This window comes from Somniosus microcephalus, unplaced genomic scaffold (assembly GCF_052327205.1).
Source record: "Somniosus microcephalus isolate GS21.2 unplaced genomic scaffold, FLI_Smic_1.0 unresolved_chr9, whole genome shotgun sequence".
In the NCBI taxonomy this organism is placed as follows: Eukaryota; Metazoa; Chordata; class Chondrichthyes; order Squaliformes; family Somniosidae; genus Somniosus; species Somniosus microcephalus.
In genome coordinates this window covers 16,219,124-16,235,409 of record NW_028225187.1, presented here as the reverse complement: position 1 = coordinate 16,235,409, position 16,286 = coordinate 16,219,124, and the positions used below count along the sequence as shown (strand labels likewise).

The 16,286-nt window shown below is 51.5% G+C and overlaps 2 protein-coding genes across 2 annotated transcripts in view; one reads left to right on the top strand and one right to left on the bottom strand.

Moving 5' to 3' along the window:
- The window catches only part of tfpt (TCF3 (E2A) fusion partner), a 29,365-nt gene extending 17,117 nt beyond the window's left edge, over positions 1 to 12,248 (top strand). Inside the window, exons 3-5 of the mRNA XM_085979540.1 lie at positions 2,183 to 2,252; positions 7,136 to 7,363; positions 11,803 to 12,248. Of these exons, the coding sequence (XP_085835666.1) occupies positions 2,183 to 2,252; positions 7,136 to 7,363; positions 11,803 to 11,937 (433 nt within the window). The 3' untranslated portion in view covers positions 11,938 to 12,248. The remainder of the gene's footprint in view (positions 1 to 2,182; positions 2,253 to 7,135; positions 7,364 to 11,802) is intronic.
- A 3,263-nt stretch (positions 12,249 to 15,511) lies between these two features.
- ndufa3 (NADH:ubiquinone oxidoreductase subunit A3) overlaps positions 15,512 to 16,286 on the bottom strand; it is a 3,959-nt gene continuing 3,184 nt past the window's right edge. Inside the window, exon 4 of the mRNA XM_085979539.1 lies at positions 15,512 to 15,700. Coding sequence (XP_085835665.1) covers positions 15,609 to 15,700 — 92 coding nt within the window. The 3' untranslated portion in view covers positions 15,512 to 15,608. The remainder of the gene's footprint in view (positions 15,701 to 16,286) is intronic.

Below are 16,286 nucleotides of genomic sequence, written 5' to 3'. Positions count from 1 at the left end.
GTGACCTCTGGGTTAGAGAGAGAGGAAATCAGCCAGGGTTCCTGCTTCTGATCACTGCCCAGTGACCCCTGGGTTAGAGAGAGGGGGGAAATCAGCCAGGGTTCCTGCTCCTGATCACTGTCCAGTGACCCCTGGGTTAGAGAGAGGGGAAATCAGCCAGGGTTCCTGCTCCTGATCACTGCCCAGTTACCCCTGGGTTAGAGAGAGGGGGGAAATCAGCCAGGGTTCCTGCTCCTGATCACTGCCCAGTGACCCCTGGGTTAGAGAGAGAGGGGAAATCAGCCAGGGTTCCTGCTCCTGATCACTGTCCAGTGACCCCTGGGTTAGAGAGAGGGGAAATCAGCCAGGGTTCCTGCTCCTGATTACTGTCCAGTGACCCCTGGGTTAGAGAGAGAGGGGAAATCAGCCAGGGTTCCTGCTCCTGATCACTGCCCAGTGACCCCTGGGTTAGAGAGAGGGGAAATCAGCCAGGGTTCCTGCTCCTGATCACTGCCCAGTGACCCCTGGGTTAGAGAGAGAGGAAATCAGCCAGGGTTCCTGCTCCTGATCACTGTCCAGTGACCCCTGGGTTAGAGAGAGGGGAAATCAGCCAGGGTTCCTGCTCCTGATCACTGTCCAGCGACCCCTGGGTTAGAGAGAGAGGGGAAATCAGCCAGGGTTCCTGCTCCTGATCACTGTCCAGTGACCCCTGGGTTAGAAAGAGAGGGGAAATCAGCCAGGGTTCCTGCTCCTGATCACTGTCCAGTGACCCCTGGGTTAGAGAGAGGGGAAATCAGCCAGGGTTTCTGCTCCTGATCACTGCCCAGTGACCCCAGAGAGAGGGGAAGTCAGATGTATATAGGCCGACACTCCCCGGTGCCAGTACTGAGGGAGCGCTGCACTGTCGGAGGTAGATGTATATACTCTAGGACTCGAGCCCCATAATCCAGGCCCACGCTCCCCGGTGCCAGTACTGACGGAGTGCTGCACTGTCGGAGGTAGATGTATATACTCTAGGACTCGAGCCCCATAATCCAGGCCTACACTCCCCGGTGCCAGTACTGAGGGAGCGCTGCACTGTTGGAGGTAGATGTATATACTCTAGGACTCGAGCCCCATAATACAGGCCCACACTCCCCAGTGCCAGTACTGAGGGAGCGCTGCACTGTCGGAGGTAGATGTATATACTCTAGGACTCGAGCCCCATAATCCAGGCCCACACTCCCCGGTGCCAGTACTGAGGGAGTGCTGCACTGTCGGAGGTAGATGTATATACTCTAGGACTCGAGCCCCACAATCCAGGCCCACACTCCCCGGTGCCAGTACTGAGGGAGCGCTGCACTGTCGGAGGTAGATGTATATACTCTCGGACTCGAGCCCCATAATCCAGGCCCATACTCCCCGGTGCCAGTACTGAGGGAGCGCTGCACTGTCGGAGGTAGATGTATATACTCTAGGACTCGAGCCCCATAATCCAGGCCCACACTCCCCGGTGCCAGTACTGAGGGAGCGCTGCACTGTCGGAGGTAGATGTATATACTCTAGGACTCGAGCCCCATAATCCAGGCCGACACTCCCCAGTGCCAGTACTGAGGGAGCGCCGCACTGTCGGAGGTAGATGTATATACTCTAGGACTCGAGCCCCGTAATCCAGGCCCACACTCCCCGGTGCCAGTACTGAGGGAGCGCTGCACTGTCGGAGGTAGATGTATATACTCTAGGACTCGAGGTCCATAATCCAGGCCCACACTCCCCGGTGCCAGTACTGAGGGAGCGCTGCACTGTCGGAGGTAGATGTATATACTCTAGGACTCGAGCCCCATAATCCAGGCCCACACTCCCCGGTGCCAGTACTGAGGGAGCGCTGCACTGTCGGAGGTAGATGTATATACTCTAGGACTCGAGCCCCATAATCCAGGCCCACACTCCCCGGTGCCAGTACTGAGGGAGTGCTGCACTGTCGGAGGTAGATGTATATACTCTAGGACTCGAGCTGCATAATCCAGGCCCACGCTCCCCGGTGCCAGTACTGAGGGAGTGCTGCACTGTCGGAGGTAGATGTATATACTCTGGGACTCGAGCCCCATAATCCGGGCCCACACTCCCCGGTGCCAGTACTGAGGGAGCGCTGTACTGCAGTGTTGCAGGCCGGTGTGTGGGTTGCGACTGAATGCTAACATATTCTTTTATCTTTCGGTGTTAGATCATTGATGAAGTGTCTGGACTCCCATGGGGACAGCTACAGAACGGCTCAGCTCACTATCCTGCTCGAGGTAGGTGGTTTGACCCTGATCGCTGTGTGCGGCCATTACAGAGAAACAGAGAGACCTCTGACCCCCCGACCCCACCACATTATTGTTCCGGTCAGGTGCCGACCCCTTGACCGCCCCAATACTGTGTGTCCAGTTTAGGTCAGGTAGCGAGTCCCACATTCTCACCACTCTCTGGGCAAAGACGTTTCCCTTGAATTCTCCATTGGATTTTTTAGTGACTGTGTTATATTTCATAGAATCATAGAAATGTACTGCACAGAAGGAGCCCATTCGGCCCCTCGAGCCTGCTCCGCCATTCAATGAGATCATGGCTGATCATCCAAATTCAGTACCCTGTCCCTGCCTTCTCCCCATATCCCTTGATCCCTTTTGCCTTAAGAAATATATCTAACTCCCTCTTGACTATATTTAATGAATTGGCCTCCACTGCCTTCTGTGGTAGAGAATTCCACAGGTTCACCACTCTCTGGGTGAAGAAATTCCTCCTCATCTCTGTCCTAAATGGCTTACCCCTTATCCTTAGACTGTGACCCCTGGTTCTGGACTCCCCGACCATCGGGAACATCCTTCCTGCATCTAGTCTGTCTAGTCCTGTTAGAATTTTATAAGTTTATTCTAATATAAAATAATATAATATAACAAGGGTGGTAGGGAGAAAACGGGGAATTACAGACCGGTAAGCCTGACATCGGTAGTGGGGAAAATGCTGGAGTCCATTATAAAAGATGTAATAGCAGAGCACTTGGAAAACAGTGACAGGATCGGACAAAGTCAACATGGATTTACAAAAGGTAAATCGTGCTTGACTAATCTACTGGAATTTTTTGAGAATGTAACTGGTAAAATAGATAAGGGAGAACCAGTGGATGTGGTGTATTTGGACTTTCAAAAGGCTTTTGATAAGGTCCCGCATAAGAGATTAGCGTGTAAAGTTAAGGCACGTGGGATTGGGGGCAAGGTACTGACTTGGATAGAGAACTGGTTGGCAGACAGAAAGCAAAGAGTTGGAATAAACGGCTCTTTTTCCAAGTGGCAGGCAGTGACTAGTGGGGTACCACAGGGATTGGTCCTTGGACCCCAGCTATTCACAATATATATTAATGATCTAGACAAGGGAACTAGATGTAATATCTCCAAGTTTGCAGACGACACAAAGCTGGGTGGGCGTGTGTGCTGTGAGGAGGATGCCGAGAAACTCCAGTATGATTTCAACAGGTTGGGTGATTGGGCAGAAGCATGGCAGATGCAGTATAATGTGGATAAATGCGAGGTTATCCACTTTGGTGGCAAAAACAGGAAGGCAGATTATTATCTGAACGGCAATAGATTGGGAGAAGGGGAAGTGCAACGAGACCTGGGTGTCCTTGTGCACCAGTCGCTGAAGGTAAGCATACAGGTGCAGCAGGCGGTTAAGAAGGCAAATGGTATGTTGGCCTTCGTAGTGAGAGGATTCGAGTACAGGAGCAAGGATGTCCTGCTGCAGTTGTACAGGGCCTTGGTGAGACCACACCTTGAGTATTTTGTGCAGTTTTGGTCGCCTTATCTGAGGAAGAATGTTCTTGCCATGGAGGGAGTGCAGCGAAGATTCACCAGGCTGATACCTGGGATGGCAGGAATGACGTATGAGGAGAGATTGGGTCGATTGGGCTTATACTCACTGGAGTTTAGAAGAATGAGAGGGGATCTCATTGAAACTTATAAAATTCTGACAGGACTGGACAGACTAGATGCAGGAAGGATGTTCCCGATGACAGGGGAGTCCAGAACCAGGGGTCACAGTCTAAGGATAAGGGGTAGGCCATTTAGGACAGAGATGAGGAGGAATTTCTTCACCCAGAGAGTGGTGAACCTGTGGAATTCTCTGCCACAAAGGGCAGTAGAGGCCAATTCATTAAATATATTCAAGAAGGAGTTGGATATATTTCTTAAGGCTAAAGATGATCAAGGGGTATGGGGAGAAGGCAGGGACAGGGTACTGAATTTGGATGATCAGCCATGATCTCATTGAATGGCGGAGCGGGCTCGAGGGGCTGAATGTCCTCCTCCTGCTCCTATCTCCTATGTTTCTATGTTCTATGGGGTCGGAAGCTCAGCTCGGGGTCAAACAAGACGGCGAGGTCGCGAGCGGTTTGGTTCAGCCTCAGACAGTTGCCAGGGAGAGGGATGGGGTCGGTGGCTCGGGGGAACGGAGTCTGTGGCGGGAACCGAAGACGCTGGCTTCGGACTTCCCAATATTTAGTCGGAGGAAATTTCTGCTCATCCAGGGAATGATGTGGACAAGCACGTGACCACAGACTCTGGTCACTGTTGTAATTAATACTCAGCGTGCATTCGATCTGATTCTTCTCCGAGGATCACTTGCTTCCACACTAAAAATGAGTTCTCAGGTGACTGATGAGTCCAATGCGGGACCTACAGTCTCTGTCACAGGTGGGGCAGACGGCAGTTGAAGGGGCGGGTGGGTGGGGGTGCTTGGGTCGACGTGCGCTCCTTGCGCTGTTTGCGCTTGGCTTCCACTTGCTCCCAGCGAAGAGACTCGAGATGTTCGGCGCCTTCCCGGATGCTTCTCCTCCACTTTGTGCTCTGGTCTTCGGCCAGGGATTCCCAGGTGTCAGTGGGGATGTTGCACTTTTTCAAGGAGGCTTTGAGGGTGTCCTTGAAGCATTTCCTCTGCCCACCTGGGGAGTCTCTTGCCGTGCCGGAGCTCCGTGTAGAGCGCATGTTTTGCGAGTCTTGTATCATAGAAACATAGAAGATAGGAGCAGGAGTAGGCCATTAGGCCCCTCGAGCCTGCTCCGCCATTCACTGCAATCATGGCTGATCATCCAAATTCAGTACCCGGTCCCTGCTTTCTCCCCATACCCCTTGATCCCTTTCGCCTTAAGAAATATATCCAACTCCTTCTTGAATATATTTAATGAATTGGCCTCTACTGCCTTCTATGGTAGAGAATTCCACAGGTTCACCACTCTCTGGGTGAAGAAATTCCTCCTCATCTCTGTCCTAAATGGCCTACCCCTTATCCTTCGACTGTGACCCCTGGTTCTGGACTCCCCGACCATCGGGAACATCCTTCCTGCATCTAGTCTGTCCAGTCCTGTCAGAATTTTATAACTTTCAATGAGATCCCCTCTCATTCTTCTAAACTCCAGCGAGTACAAACCCAATCGTCCCAATCTCTCCTCATACATCATTCCTGCCATCCCAGGTATCAGCCTGGTGAATCTTCGCTGCACTCCCTCCATGGCAAGAACATCCTTCCTTAGATAAGGCGACCAAAACTGCACACAATACTCAAGGTGTGGTCTCACCAAGGCCCTGTACAACTGCAGCAAGACATCGGGCATGCGGACAATGTGGCCCATCCATCGGAGCTGATCGAGCGTGGTCAAAGCTTCGATGCTGGGGATGTTGGCCTGAGCGAGAACACTGACGTTGGTGCGCCTATCCTGCCAATGGATTTGCAGGATCTTATAAGAACATAAGAAATAGGAGGAGGAGTAGGCCAATCGGCCCCTCGAGCCTGCTCCGCCATTCAATAAGATCATGGCTGATCTGATCCTAACCGCCAATCCACTATCACAGAACCATCTCCTGAATCTAACAGAATTAGACACACGAAATAGGAGCAGGATCAGGCTACACGGCCCCATGGCCCGCTCCGCTACCCACAGGGCCATGACCGATCCGAACCTAGACTCATGTCCAAATTCCTGCCCGCTCCCCGTAACCATTAATTCCCTTTACTTCTAGGAAACTGTCTATTTCTGTTTTAAATTTATGTAATGATGTAGCTTCTACAGCTTTTTGGGGCAGCATATTCCATGGACCTACCACCCTCTGAGTGAAGTAGTTCCTCCTCATCTCAGTTTTGAAAGAGCAGCCCCTTATTCTAAGACTATGCCCCCTAGTTCTAGTTTCACCCATCATCGGGAACATCTTCCCCGCTTCCACCCGATCCAACCCCTTCACAATCTTATATGTTTCAATAAGATCGCCTCTCATTCTTCTGAACTCCATTGAGTAGAGTCCCAATCTACTCAACCTCTCCTCATATGTCCATCCCCTCATCCCCGGGATTAACCGAGTGAACCTTCTTTGTACTGACTCGAGAGCAAGTATGTCTTTTCTTAAGTATGGACACCAAAACTGTACGCAGTATTCCAGGTGCGGTCTCACCAATACCTTGTACAACTGAAGCAATACCTCCCTATTTTTATATTCTATCCCCCTAGCAATGAAAGCCAACATTCCATTGGCCTTCTTAATCACTTGCTGCACCTGCATACTAACCTTTTGAGTTTCGTGCACCAGGACCCCCAGATCCCTTTGTACTTCAGTACTTTCCAGTTTCTTGCCATTAAGATAATAACTTGCTCTACGATTTTTCCTGCCAAAGTGCATAACCTCACACTTTCCAGTATTATATTCCATCTGCCAAATCTCTGCCCACTTACTTAGCCTGTCTATGCCCCCTTGAAGGTTTTTTATGTCCTCCTCACTCACTACTTTCCCTCCCATCTTAGTATCATCTGCAAACTTTGATATGTTACACTCGGTCCCCTCCTCCAAATCGTTAATATAGATTGTAAAGAGTTGGGGACCCAGCACTGACCTTGCGGAGGCAGCGTTGGTGGTACCTCTCCAGTGCTTTGAGGTGCCTGCTGTACCTGGTCCATGTCTCTGTGGCATACAGCAGGGCGGGTATCACTGCTGCTCTGTAGACCATGAGCTTGGTGCCGGTGTTTGAGGTCCTGGTCTTCAAACACTCTCTTCCTCAGGCGACCGAAGGCTGCACTGGCACACTGAAGGCGGATAATCTGTGAAACCGTGGCTGCAGTCGTCGTACTGGGCAGCGAGGTAACCCGCTTCTGTGTTCGCAGGACGAGGGCAGCCACAGAGACGACACAGTGGGCACCGAAGGCCAGAGCGGCCCACCCGAGGGAGAAGACTCTCAGGCCCCCAAGACTCGGCCGCAGGGGTCGGGCAGCCCCCCTCCTGGAGAAGGGGGCAGCGGCAAGTGGAAAAGGATCAAGGAGGAGAGGGAGCCCCTACCCGCCAAGAGGCATTCAATACCCTTCTACATTTTGGGCCACGACCAGATCAAGCAGGTACCATAAGGTGGCAAGTGAATGGGCAGGGGTTTGGGTCCATTGGGACTGTGTACAGTGGGAGTGAATGGGAGGGGGTTTGGGTCCATTGGGATTGTGTCCAGTGGGAGTGAATGGGAAGGGGTTTGGGTCCATTGGGATTGTGTCCAGTGGGAGTGAATGGGAAGGGTTTGGGTCCACTGGGATTGTGTACAGTGGGAGTGAATGGGAAGGGGTTTGGGTCCATTGGGATTGTGTACAGTGGGAGTGAATGGGAAGTGGTTTGGGTCCATTGGGATTGTGTCCAGTGGGAGTGAATGGGAAGGGGTTGGGGTCCATTGGGATTGTGTACAGTGGGAGTGAATGGGAAGGGGTTTGGGTCCATTGGGATTGTGTACAGTGGGAGTGAATGGGAAGGGTTTGGGTCCACTGGGATTGTGTACAGTGGGAGTGAATGGGAAGGGGTTTGGGTCCATTGGGATTGTGGACAGTGGGAGTGAATGGGAAGGGGTTTGGTCCATGGGATTGTGTACAGTGCGAGTGAATGGGAAGGGGTTTGGGTCCATTGGGATTGTGTACAGTGGGAGTGAATGGGAAGGGGTTGGGTCCATTGGGATTGTGTACAGTGGGAGTGAATGGGAAGGGGTTTGGGTCCATTGGGATTGTGTACAGTGGGAGTGAATGGGAAGGGGTTTGGGTCCATTGGGATTGTGTACAGTGGGAGTGAATGGGAAGGGGTTTGGGTCCATTGGGATTGTGTACAGTGGGAGTGAATGGGAAGGGGTTTGGGTCCATTGGGATTGTGTACAGTGGGAGGGAATGGGAAGGGGTTTGGGTCCATTGGGATTGTGTACAGTGGGAGTGAATGGGAAGGGGTTGGGTCCATTGGGATTGTGTACAGTGGGAGTGAATGGGAAGAGGTTTGGGTCCATTGGGATTGTGTACAGTGGGAGTGAATGGGAAGGGGGTTGGGTCCATTGGGATTGTGTACAGTGGGAGTGAATGTGAAGGGGTTTGGGTCCATTGGGATTGTGTACAGTGGGAGTGAATGGGAAGGGGTTTGGGTCCATTGGGATTGTGTACAGTGGGAGTGAATGGGAAGGGTTTGGGTCCATTGGGATTGTGTACAGTGGGAGTGAATGGGAAGGGTTTGGGCCCATTGGGATTGTGTACAGTGGGAGTGAATGGGAAGGGGTTTGGGTCCATTGGGATTGTGTACAGTGGGAGTGAATGGGAAGGGGTTTGGGTCCATTGGGATTATGTACAGTGGGAGTGAATGGGAAGGGGTTTGGGTCCATTGGGATTGTGTACAATGGGAGTGAATGGGAAGGGGTTTGGGTCCATTGGGATTGTGTACAATGGGAGTGAATGGGAAGGGGATTGGGTCCATTGGGATTGTGTACACTGGGAGTGAATGGGAAGGGGTTGGGTCCATTGGGATTGTGTACAGTGGGAGTGAATGGGAAGGGGTTGGGCCCATTGGGATTGTGTACAGTGGGAGTTAATGGGAAGGGGTTGGGTCCATTGGGATTGTGTACAGTGGGAGTGAATGGGAAGGGGTTTGGGTCCATTGGGATTGTGTACAGTGGGAGTGAATGTGAAGGGATTGGGTCCATTGGGATTGTGTACAGTGGGAGTGAATGGGAAGGGGATTGGGTCCATTGGGATTGTGTACAATGGGAGTGAATGGGAAGGGGTTTGGCCCCATTGGGATTGTGTACAGTGGGAGTGAATGGGAAGGGGTTTGGCCCCATTGGGATTGTGTACAGTGGGAGTGAATGGGAAGGGGTTTGGGTCCATTGGGATTGTGTACAGTGGGAGTGAATGGGAAGGGGTTTGATCCATTGGGATTGTGTACAGTGGGAGTGAATAGGAAGGGGTTTGGTCCATTGGGATTGTGTACAGTGGGAGTGAATGGGAAGGGGTTGGGTCCATTGGGATTGTGTACAGTGGGAGTGAATAGGAAGGCGTTTGGTCCATTGGGATTGTGTACAGTGGGAGTGAATGGGAAGGGGTTTGGGTCCATTGGGATTGTGTACAGTGGGAGTGAATGGGAAGGGGTTTGGGTCCATTGGGATTGTGTACAGTGGGAGTGTATGGGAAGGGGTTTGGGTCCATTGGGATTGTGTACAGTGGGAGTGAATGGGAAGGGGTTTGGGTCCATTGGGATTGTGTACAGTGGGAGTGAATGGGAAGGGGTTTGGGTCCATTGGGATTGTGTACAGTGGGAGTGAATGGGAAGGGGTTTGGGTCCATTGGGATTGTGTACAGTGGGAGTGAATGGGAAGGGGTTTGGGTCCATTGGGATTGTGTACAGTGGGAGTGAATGGGAAGGGGTTGGGCCCATTGGGATTGTGTACAGTGGGAGTGAATGGGAAGGGGTTTGGGTCCATTGGGATTGTGTACAGTGGGAGTGAATGGGAAGGGGTTTGGGTCCATTGGGATTGTGTACAGTGGGAGTGAATGGGAAGGGGTTTGGGTCCATTGGGATTGTGTACAGTGGGAGTGAACGGGAAGGTGTTGGGTCCATTGGGATTGTGTACAGTGGGAGTGAATGGGAAGGGGTTTGGGTCCATTGGGATTGTGTACAGTGGGAGTGAATGGGAAGGGGTTTGGGTCCATTGGGATTGTGTACAGTGGGAGTGAATGGGAAGGGGTTTGGGTCCATTGGGATTGTGTACAGTGGGAGTGAATGGGAAGGGGTTTGGGTCCATTGGGATTGTGTACAGTGGGAGTGAATGGGAAGGGGTTTGGGTCCATTGGGATTGTGTACAATGGGAGTGAATGGGAAGGGGTTTGGGTCCATTGGGATTGTGTACAATGGGAGTGAATGGGAAGGGGTTTGGGTCCATTGGGATTGTGTACACTGGGAGTGAATGGGAAGGGGTTGGGTCCATTGGGATTGTGTACAGTGGGAGTGAATGGGAAGGGGTTGGGCCCATTGGGATTGTGTACAGTGGGAGTTAATGGGAAGGGGTTGGGTCCATTGGGATTGTGTACAGTGGGAGTGAATGGGAAGGGGTTTGGGTCCATTGGGATTGTGTACAGTGGGAGTGAATGGGAAGGGGTTGGGTCCATTGGGATTGTGTACTGTGGGAGTGAATGGGAAGGGATTGGGTCCATTGGGATTGTGTACAGTGGGAGTGAATGGGAAGGGGATTGGGTCCATTGGGATTGTGTACAATGGGAGTGAATGGGAAGGGGTTTGGCCCCATTGGGATTGTGTACAGTGGGAGTGAATGGGAAGGGGTTTGGCCCCATTGGGATTGTGTACAGTGGGAGTGAATGGGAAGAGGTTTGGTCCATTGGGATTGTGTACAATGGGAGTGAATGGGAAGGGGTTTGGGTCCATTGGGATTGTGTACAGTGGGAGTGAATGGGAAGGGGTTGGGTCCATTGGGATTGTGTACAGTGGGAGTGAATAGGAAGGCGTTTGGTCCATTGGGATTGTGTACAGTGGGAGTGAATGGGAAGGGGTTTGGGTCCATTGGGATTGTGTACAGTGGGAGTGAATGGGAAGGGGTTTGGGTCCATTGGGATTGTGTACAGTGGGAGTGAATGGGAAGGGGTTTGGGTCCATTGGGATTGTGTACAGTGGGAGTGAATGGGAAGGGGTTGGGCCCATTGGGATTGTGTACAGTGGGAGTGAATGGGAAGGGGTTTGGGTCCATTGGGATTGTGTACAATGGGAGTGAATGGGAAGGGGTTTGGGTCCACTGGGATTGTGTACAGTGGGAGTGAATGGGAAGGGATTTGGGTCCATTGGGATTGTGTACAGTGGGAGTGAATGGGAAGGGGTTGGGTCCATTGGGATTGTGTACAGTGGGAGTGAATGGGAAGGGGTTGGGTCCATTGGGATTGTGTACAGTGGGAGTGAATGGGAAGGGGTTTGGGTCCATTGGGATTGTGCACAGTGGGAGTGAATGGGAAGGGGTTTGGGTCCATTGGGATTGTGCACAGTGGGCGTGAATGGGAAGGGGTTTGGGTCCATTGGGATTGTGCACAGTGGGCGTGAATGGGAAGGGGTTTGGGTCCATTGGGATTGTGTACAGTGGGAGTGAATGGGAAGGGGTTTGGGTCCATTGGGAGTGTGTACAGTGGGAGTGAATGGGAAGGGGTTTGGATCCATTGGGAGTGTGTACAGTGGGAGTGAATGGGAAGGGGTTTGGATCCATTGGGATTGAGTACACTGGGAGTGAATGGGAAGGGGTTTGGGTCCATTGGGATTGTGTACAGTGGGAGTGAATGGGAAGGGGTTTGGGTCCATTGGGAGTGTGTACAGTGGGAGTGAATGGGAAGGGGTTTGGATCCATTGGGATTGTGTACAGTGGGAGTGAATGGGAAGGGGTTTGGGTCCATTGGGATTGTGTACAGTGGGAGTGAATGGGAAGGGGTTTGGGTCCATTGCTTCTAAACCGCCGTGCGTTCTTCCTCTGCATGATTCACCCCGCCTCTCTCAGGAATGCAGTGATGGAGAGATGTCACCCAGAGATGTGAACGAGCCTCTCTCCCAAGTGTGGAACCCCAGCAGCCCGGAGGAGAAGGTGGGCTACAGCGACTATCCGAGCCCGGCCGTGTACCCGGAGTTTGACTGAACTCCTTGCTGGGTCCCAGGGGAGGAGGAGATGGGGAGAGGAGAGGAGACACAAGACGTTATATTGGACAGTGTCTCTCACCCACCCACGTGTACTCTCTCTTCCCCCCACCCCCGCCCCGCCCCAAGCTCAAAGGGATCTCCACCGGCTTGTTCAGCTGAGGGAATGATCGGCTGTTGAGGCACCACCCCACCACCTGCCTCGCACACGCCCCCCACCCCAGACCGCCATCTTGAGAAACGCTCGTCGAGAACAAACGCTGGAAACTATTCAAGCCTGGCGCGCCCATGAAATAAAAGATTTGAAAGTGACTCCAACCCGTTGTGATTCTTCTCTCTCACTCAGCTCTCCGACACACCTCCAGAGTGCTGCCCCTTTTAATTTGGGGTGGCCTTGGGGAGGGACGGGTCCCATGGGCGCTAGACGCCATCCGGGACCTAAGCAGCACCCCCCAGCCCCGAGCAAAGACCTTCGACCTACAGAATTGACTATTCCAAGGCTCTCGTGGATCATCCAACACTCCTGCTGCCCCGTGTCGTATCTCTCTCAGAGGGAGTTTTCAGGAGACCAGAACTGTGCACAGTGCTCCAAGTGTGGTCTAACCAAGGTATATGGAGACCAGAACTGTGCACAGTGCTCCAAGTGTGGTCTAACCAAGGTATATGGAGACCAGAACTGTGCACAGTGCTCCAAGTGTGGTCTAACCAAGGTATATGGAGACCAGAACTGTGCACAGTGCTCCAAGTGTGGTCTAACCAAGGTATATGGAGACCAGAACTGTGCACGGTGCTCCAAGTGTGGTCTAACCAAGGTATATGGAGACCAGAACTGTGCACAGTGCTCCAAGTGTGGTCTAACCAAGGTATATGGAGACCAGAACTGTGCACGGTGCTCCAAGTGTGGTCTAACCAAGGTATATGGAGACCGGAACTGTGCACAGTGCTCCAAGTGTGGTCTAACCAAGGTATATGGAGACCGGAACTGTGCACAGTGCTCCAAGTGTGATCTAACCAAGGTATATGGAGACCAGGACTGTGCACAGTGCTCCAAGTGTGGTCTAACCAAGGTATATGGAGACCAGAACTGTGCACAGTGCTCCAAGTGTGATCTAACCAAGGTATATGGAGGCCAGGACTGTGCACAGTGCTCCAAGTGTGGTCTAACCAAGGTATATGGAGACCAGAACTGTGCACAGTGCTCCAAGTGTGGTCTAACCAAGGTATATGGAGACCGGAACTGTGCACGGTGCTCCAAGTGTGGTCTAACCCAGGTATATGGAGACCAGAACTGTGCACAGTGCTCCAAGTGTGGTCTAACCAAGGTATATGGAGACCGGAACTGTGCACAGTGCTCCAAGTGTGGTCTAACCAAGGTATATGGAGACCAGAACTGTGCACAGTGCTCCAAGTGTGGTCTAACCAAGGTATATGGAGACCAGAACTGTGCACAGTGCTCCAAGTGTGGTCTAACCAAGGTTTATGGAGACCAGGACTGTGCACAGTGTTCCAAGTGTGGTCTAACCAAGGTATATGGAGACCAGAACTGTGCACAGTGCTCCAAGTGTGGTCTAACCAAGGTATATGGAGACCGGAACTGTGCACGGTGCTCCAAGTGTGGTCTAACCCAGGTATATGGAGACCAGAACTGTGCACAGTGCTCCAAGTGTGGTCTAACCAAGGTATATGGAGACCGGAACTGTGCACAGTGCTCCAAGTGTGGTCTAACCAAGGTATATGGAGACCAGAACTGTGCACAGTGCTCCAAGTGTGGTCTAACCAAGGTATATGGAGACCAGAACTGTGCACAGTGCTCCAAGTGTGGTCTAACCAAGGTTTATGGAGACCAGGACTGTGCACAGTGTTCCAAGTGTGGTCTAACCAAGGTATATGGAGGCCAGGACTGTGCACAGTGCTCCAAGTGTGGTCTAACCAAGCTATATGGAGACCAGGACTGTGCACAGTGCTCCAAGTGTGGTCTAACCAAGGTATATGGAGACCAGAACTGTGCACAGTGCTCCAAGTGTGGTCTAACCAAGGTATATGGAGGCCAGGACTGTGCACAGTGCTCCAAGTGTGGTCTAACCAAGGTATATGGAGGCCAGGACTGTGCACAGTGCTCCAAGTGTGGTCTAACCAAGCTATATGGAGACCAGAACTGTGCACAGTGCTCCAAGTGTGGTCTAACCAAGGTATATGGAGACCAGGACTGTGCACAGTGCTCCAAGTGTGGTCTAACCAAGGTATATGGAGACCAGAACTGTGCACAGTGCTCCAAGTGTGGTCTAACCAAGGTATATGGAGGCCAGGACTGTGCACAGTGCTCCAAGTGTGGTCTAACCAAGGTATATGGAGACCAGGACTGTGCACGGTGCTCCAAGTGTGGTCTAACCAAGGGATATGGAGACCAGAACTGTGCACAGTGCTCCAAGTGTGGTCTAACCAAGGTATATGGAGCCCAGAACTGTGCACAGTGCTCCAAGTGTGGTCTAACCAAGGTATATGGAGACCAGAACTGTGCACAGTGCTCCAAGTGTGGTCTAACCAAGGTATACGGAGACCAGAACTGTGCACAGTGCTCCAAGTGTGGTCTAACCAAGGTATATGGAGACCAGAACTGTGCACAGTGCTCCAAGTGTGGTCTAACCAAGGTATATGGAGACCAGAACTGTGCACTCTGCTCCAAGTGTGGTCTAACCAAGGTATATGGAGACCAGAACAGTGCACAGTGCTCCAAGTGTGGTCTAACCAAGGTATATGGAGACCAGGACTGTGCACGGTGCTCCAAGTGTGGTCTAACCAAGGTATATGGAGACCAGAACTGTGCACAGTGCTCCAAGTGTGGTCTAACCAAGGTATATGGAGACCAGAACTGTGCACTCTGCTCCAAGTGTGGTCTAACCCAGGTATATGGAGACCAGGACTGTGCACAGTGCTCCAAGTGTGGCCCAACCAAGGTAGATGGAGACCAGAACTGTGCACAGTGCTCCAAGTGTGGTCTAACCAAGGTACATGGAGACCAGAACTGTGCACAGTGCTCCAAGTGTGGTCTAACCAAGGTATATGGAGACCAGAACTGTGCACGGTGCTCCAAGTGTGGCCTAACCAAGGGATATGGAGACCAGAACTGTGCACAGTGCTCCAAGTGTGGTCTAACCAAGGTATATGGAGACCAGAACTGTGCACAGTGATCCAAGTGTGGTCTAACCAGGGTATATGGAGACCAGAACTGTGCACAGTGCTCCAAGTGTGGTCTAACCAGGGTATATGGAGACCGGAACTGTGCACAGTGCTCCAAGTGTGGTCTTACCAGGGTTCTATAGAATTTTAACATAACTTTTGAATTTTATTTTGCTTTTTTTATGGCCTTATTACCCTGCGTCACTACTTTTAGTGATGTGTGTTTCTGTTCCCCCTGATCCCACTGTTCCTCTGCCCCATTTATACACAGATTTCCCAAGCCATATGTGGCCTCCTTATACCTTCGTACAAAATGTGCCATCTCGCACTATCGGGAACCAGTTCTTGAAAGAGCAGTGCAAAGATTTGACGCCAAGGAAGAGAAGAGTAAATTGTGATCATTTCTGACGGAGCACATAGTTTATTCACATTTTTTTTTAACGTCACATAACACGCTGTGTTCAGGATCGAGCACAACCTCGTTCGATGTCCTCGTCACAGTTTCTTCATCCACTCGAGGGAAGGCCCGATCTTATCCATCGGATGTGCCGGAATGTCTGGCATATTCCCGTCATCTCGTACAGGAACTAGTGGAGAGAGAGAGAGAGACACGAAATAATGAGCGTGACACCAGAGAGTGTTACAGTGAGGGGTGTACCAGTGTTACAGTGAGGGGTGTGGGGTATAACACTGTATGAATGGAACCGCGTTTATGTGTTCAACCACAAATGTATTTTGATGCTTTGGCAACATAAGATGTACCTTATCATGCCAATAAAGCGATTTGTATTGTATTGTATTGTATTGTTACAGTGAGGGGTGTGGGGTATATCAGAGTGTTACAGTGAGGGGTGTGGGGTATATCAGTGTTACAGTGAGGGGTGTGGGGTATATCAGTGTTACAGTGAGTGGTGTGGGGTATATCAGTGTTACAGTGAGGGGTGTGGGGTATATCAGTGTTACAGTGAGGGGTGTGGGGTATATCAGTGTTACAGTGAGGGGTGTGGGGTATATTAGTGTTACAGTGAGTGGTGTGGGGTATATCAGTGTTACAGTGAGGGGTGTGGGGTATATTAGTGTTACAGTGAGTGGTGTGGGGTATATCAGTGTTACAGTGAGGGGTGTGGGGTATATCAGAGTGTTACAGTGAGGGGTGTGGGGTATATCAGTGTT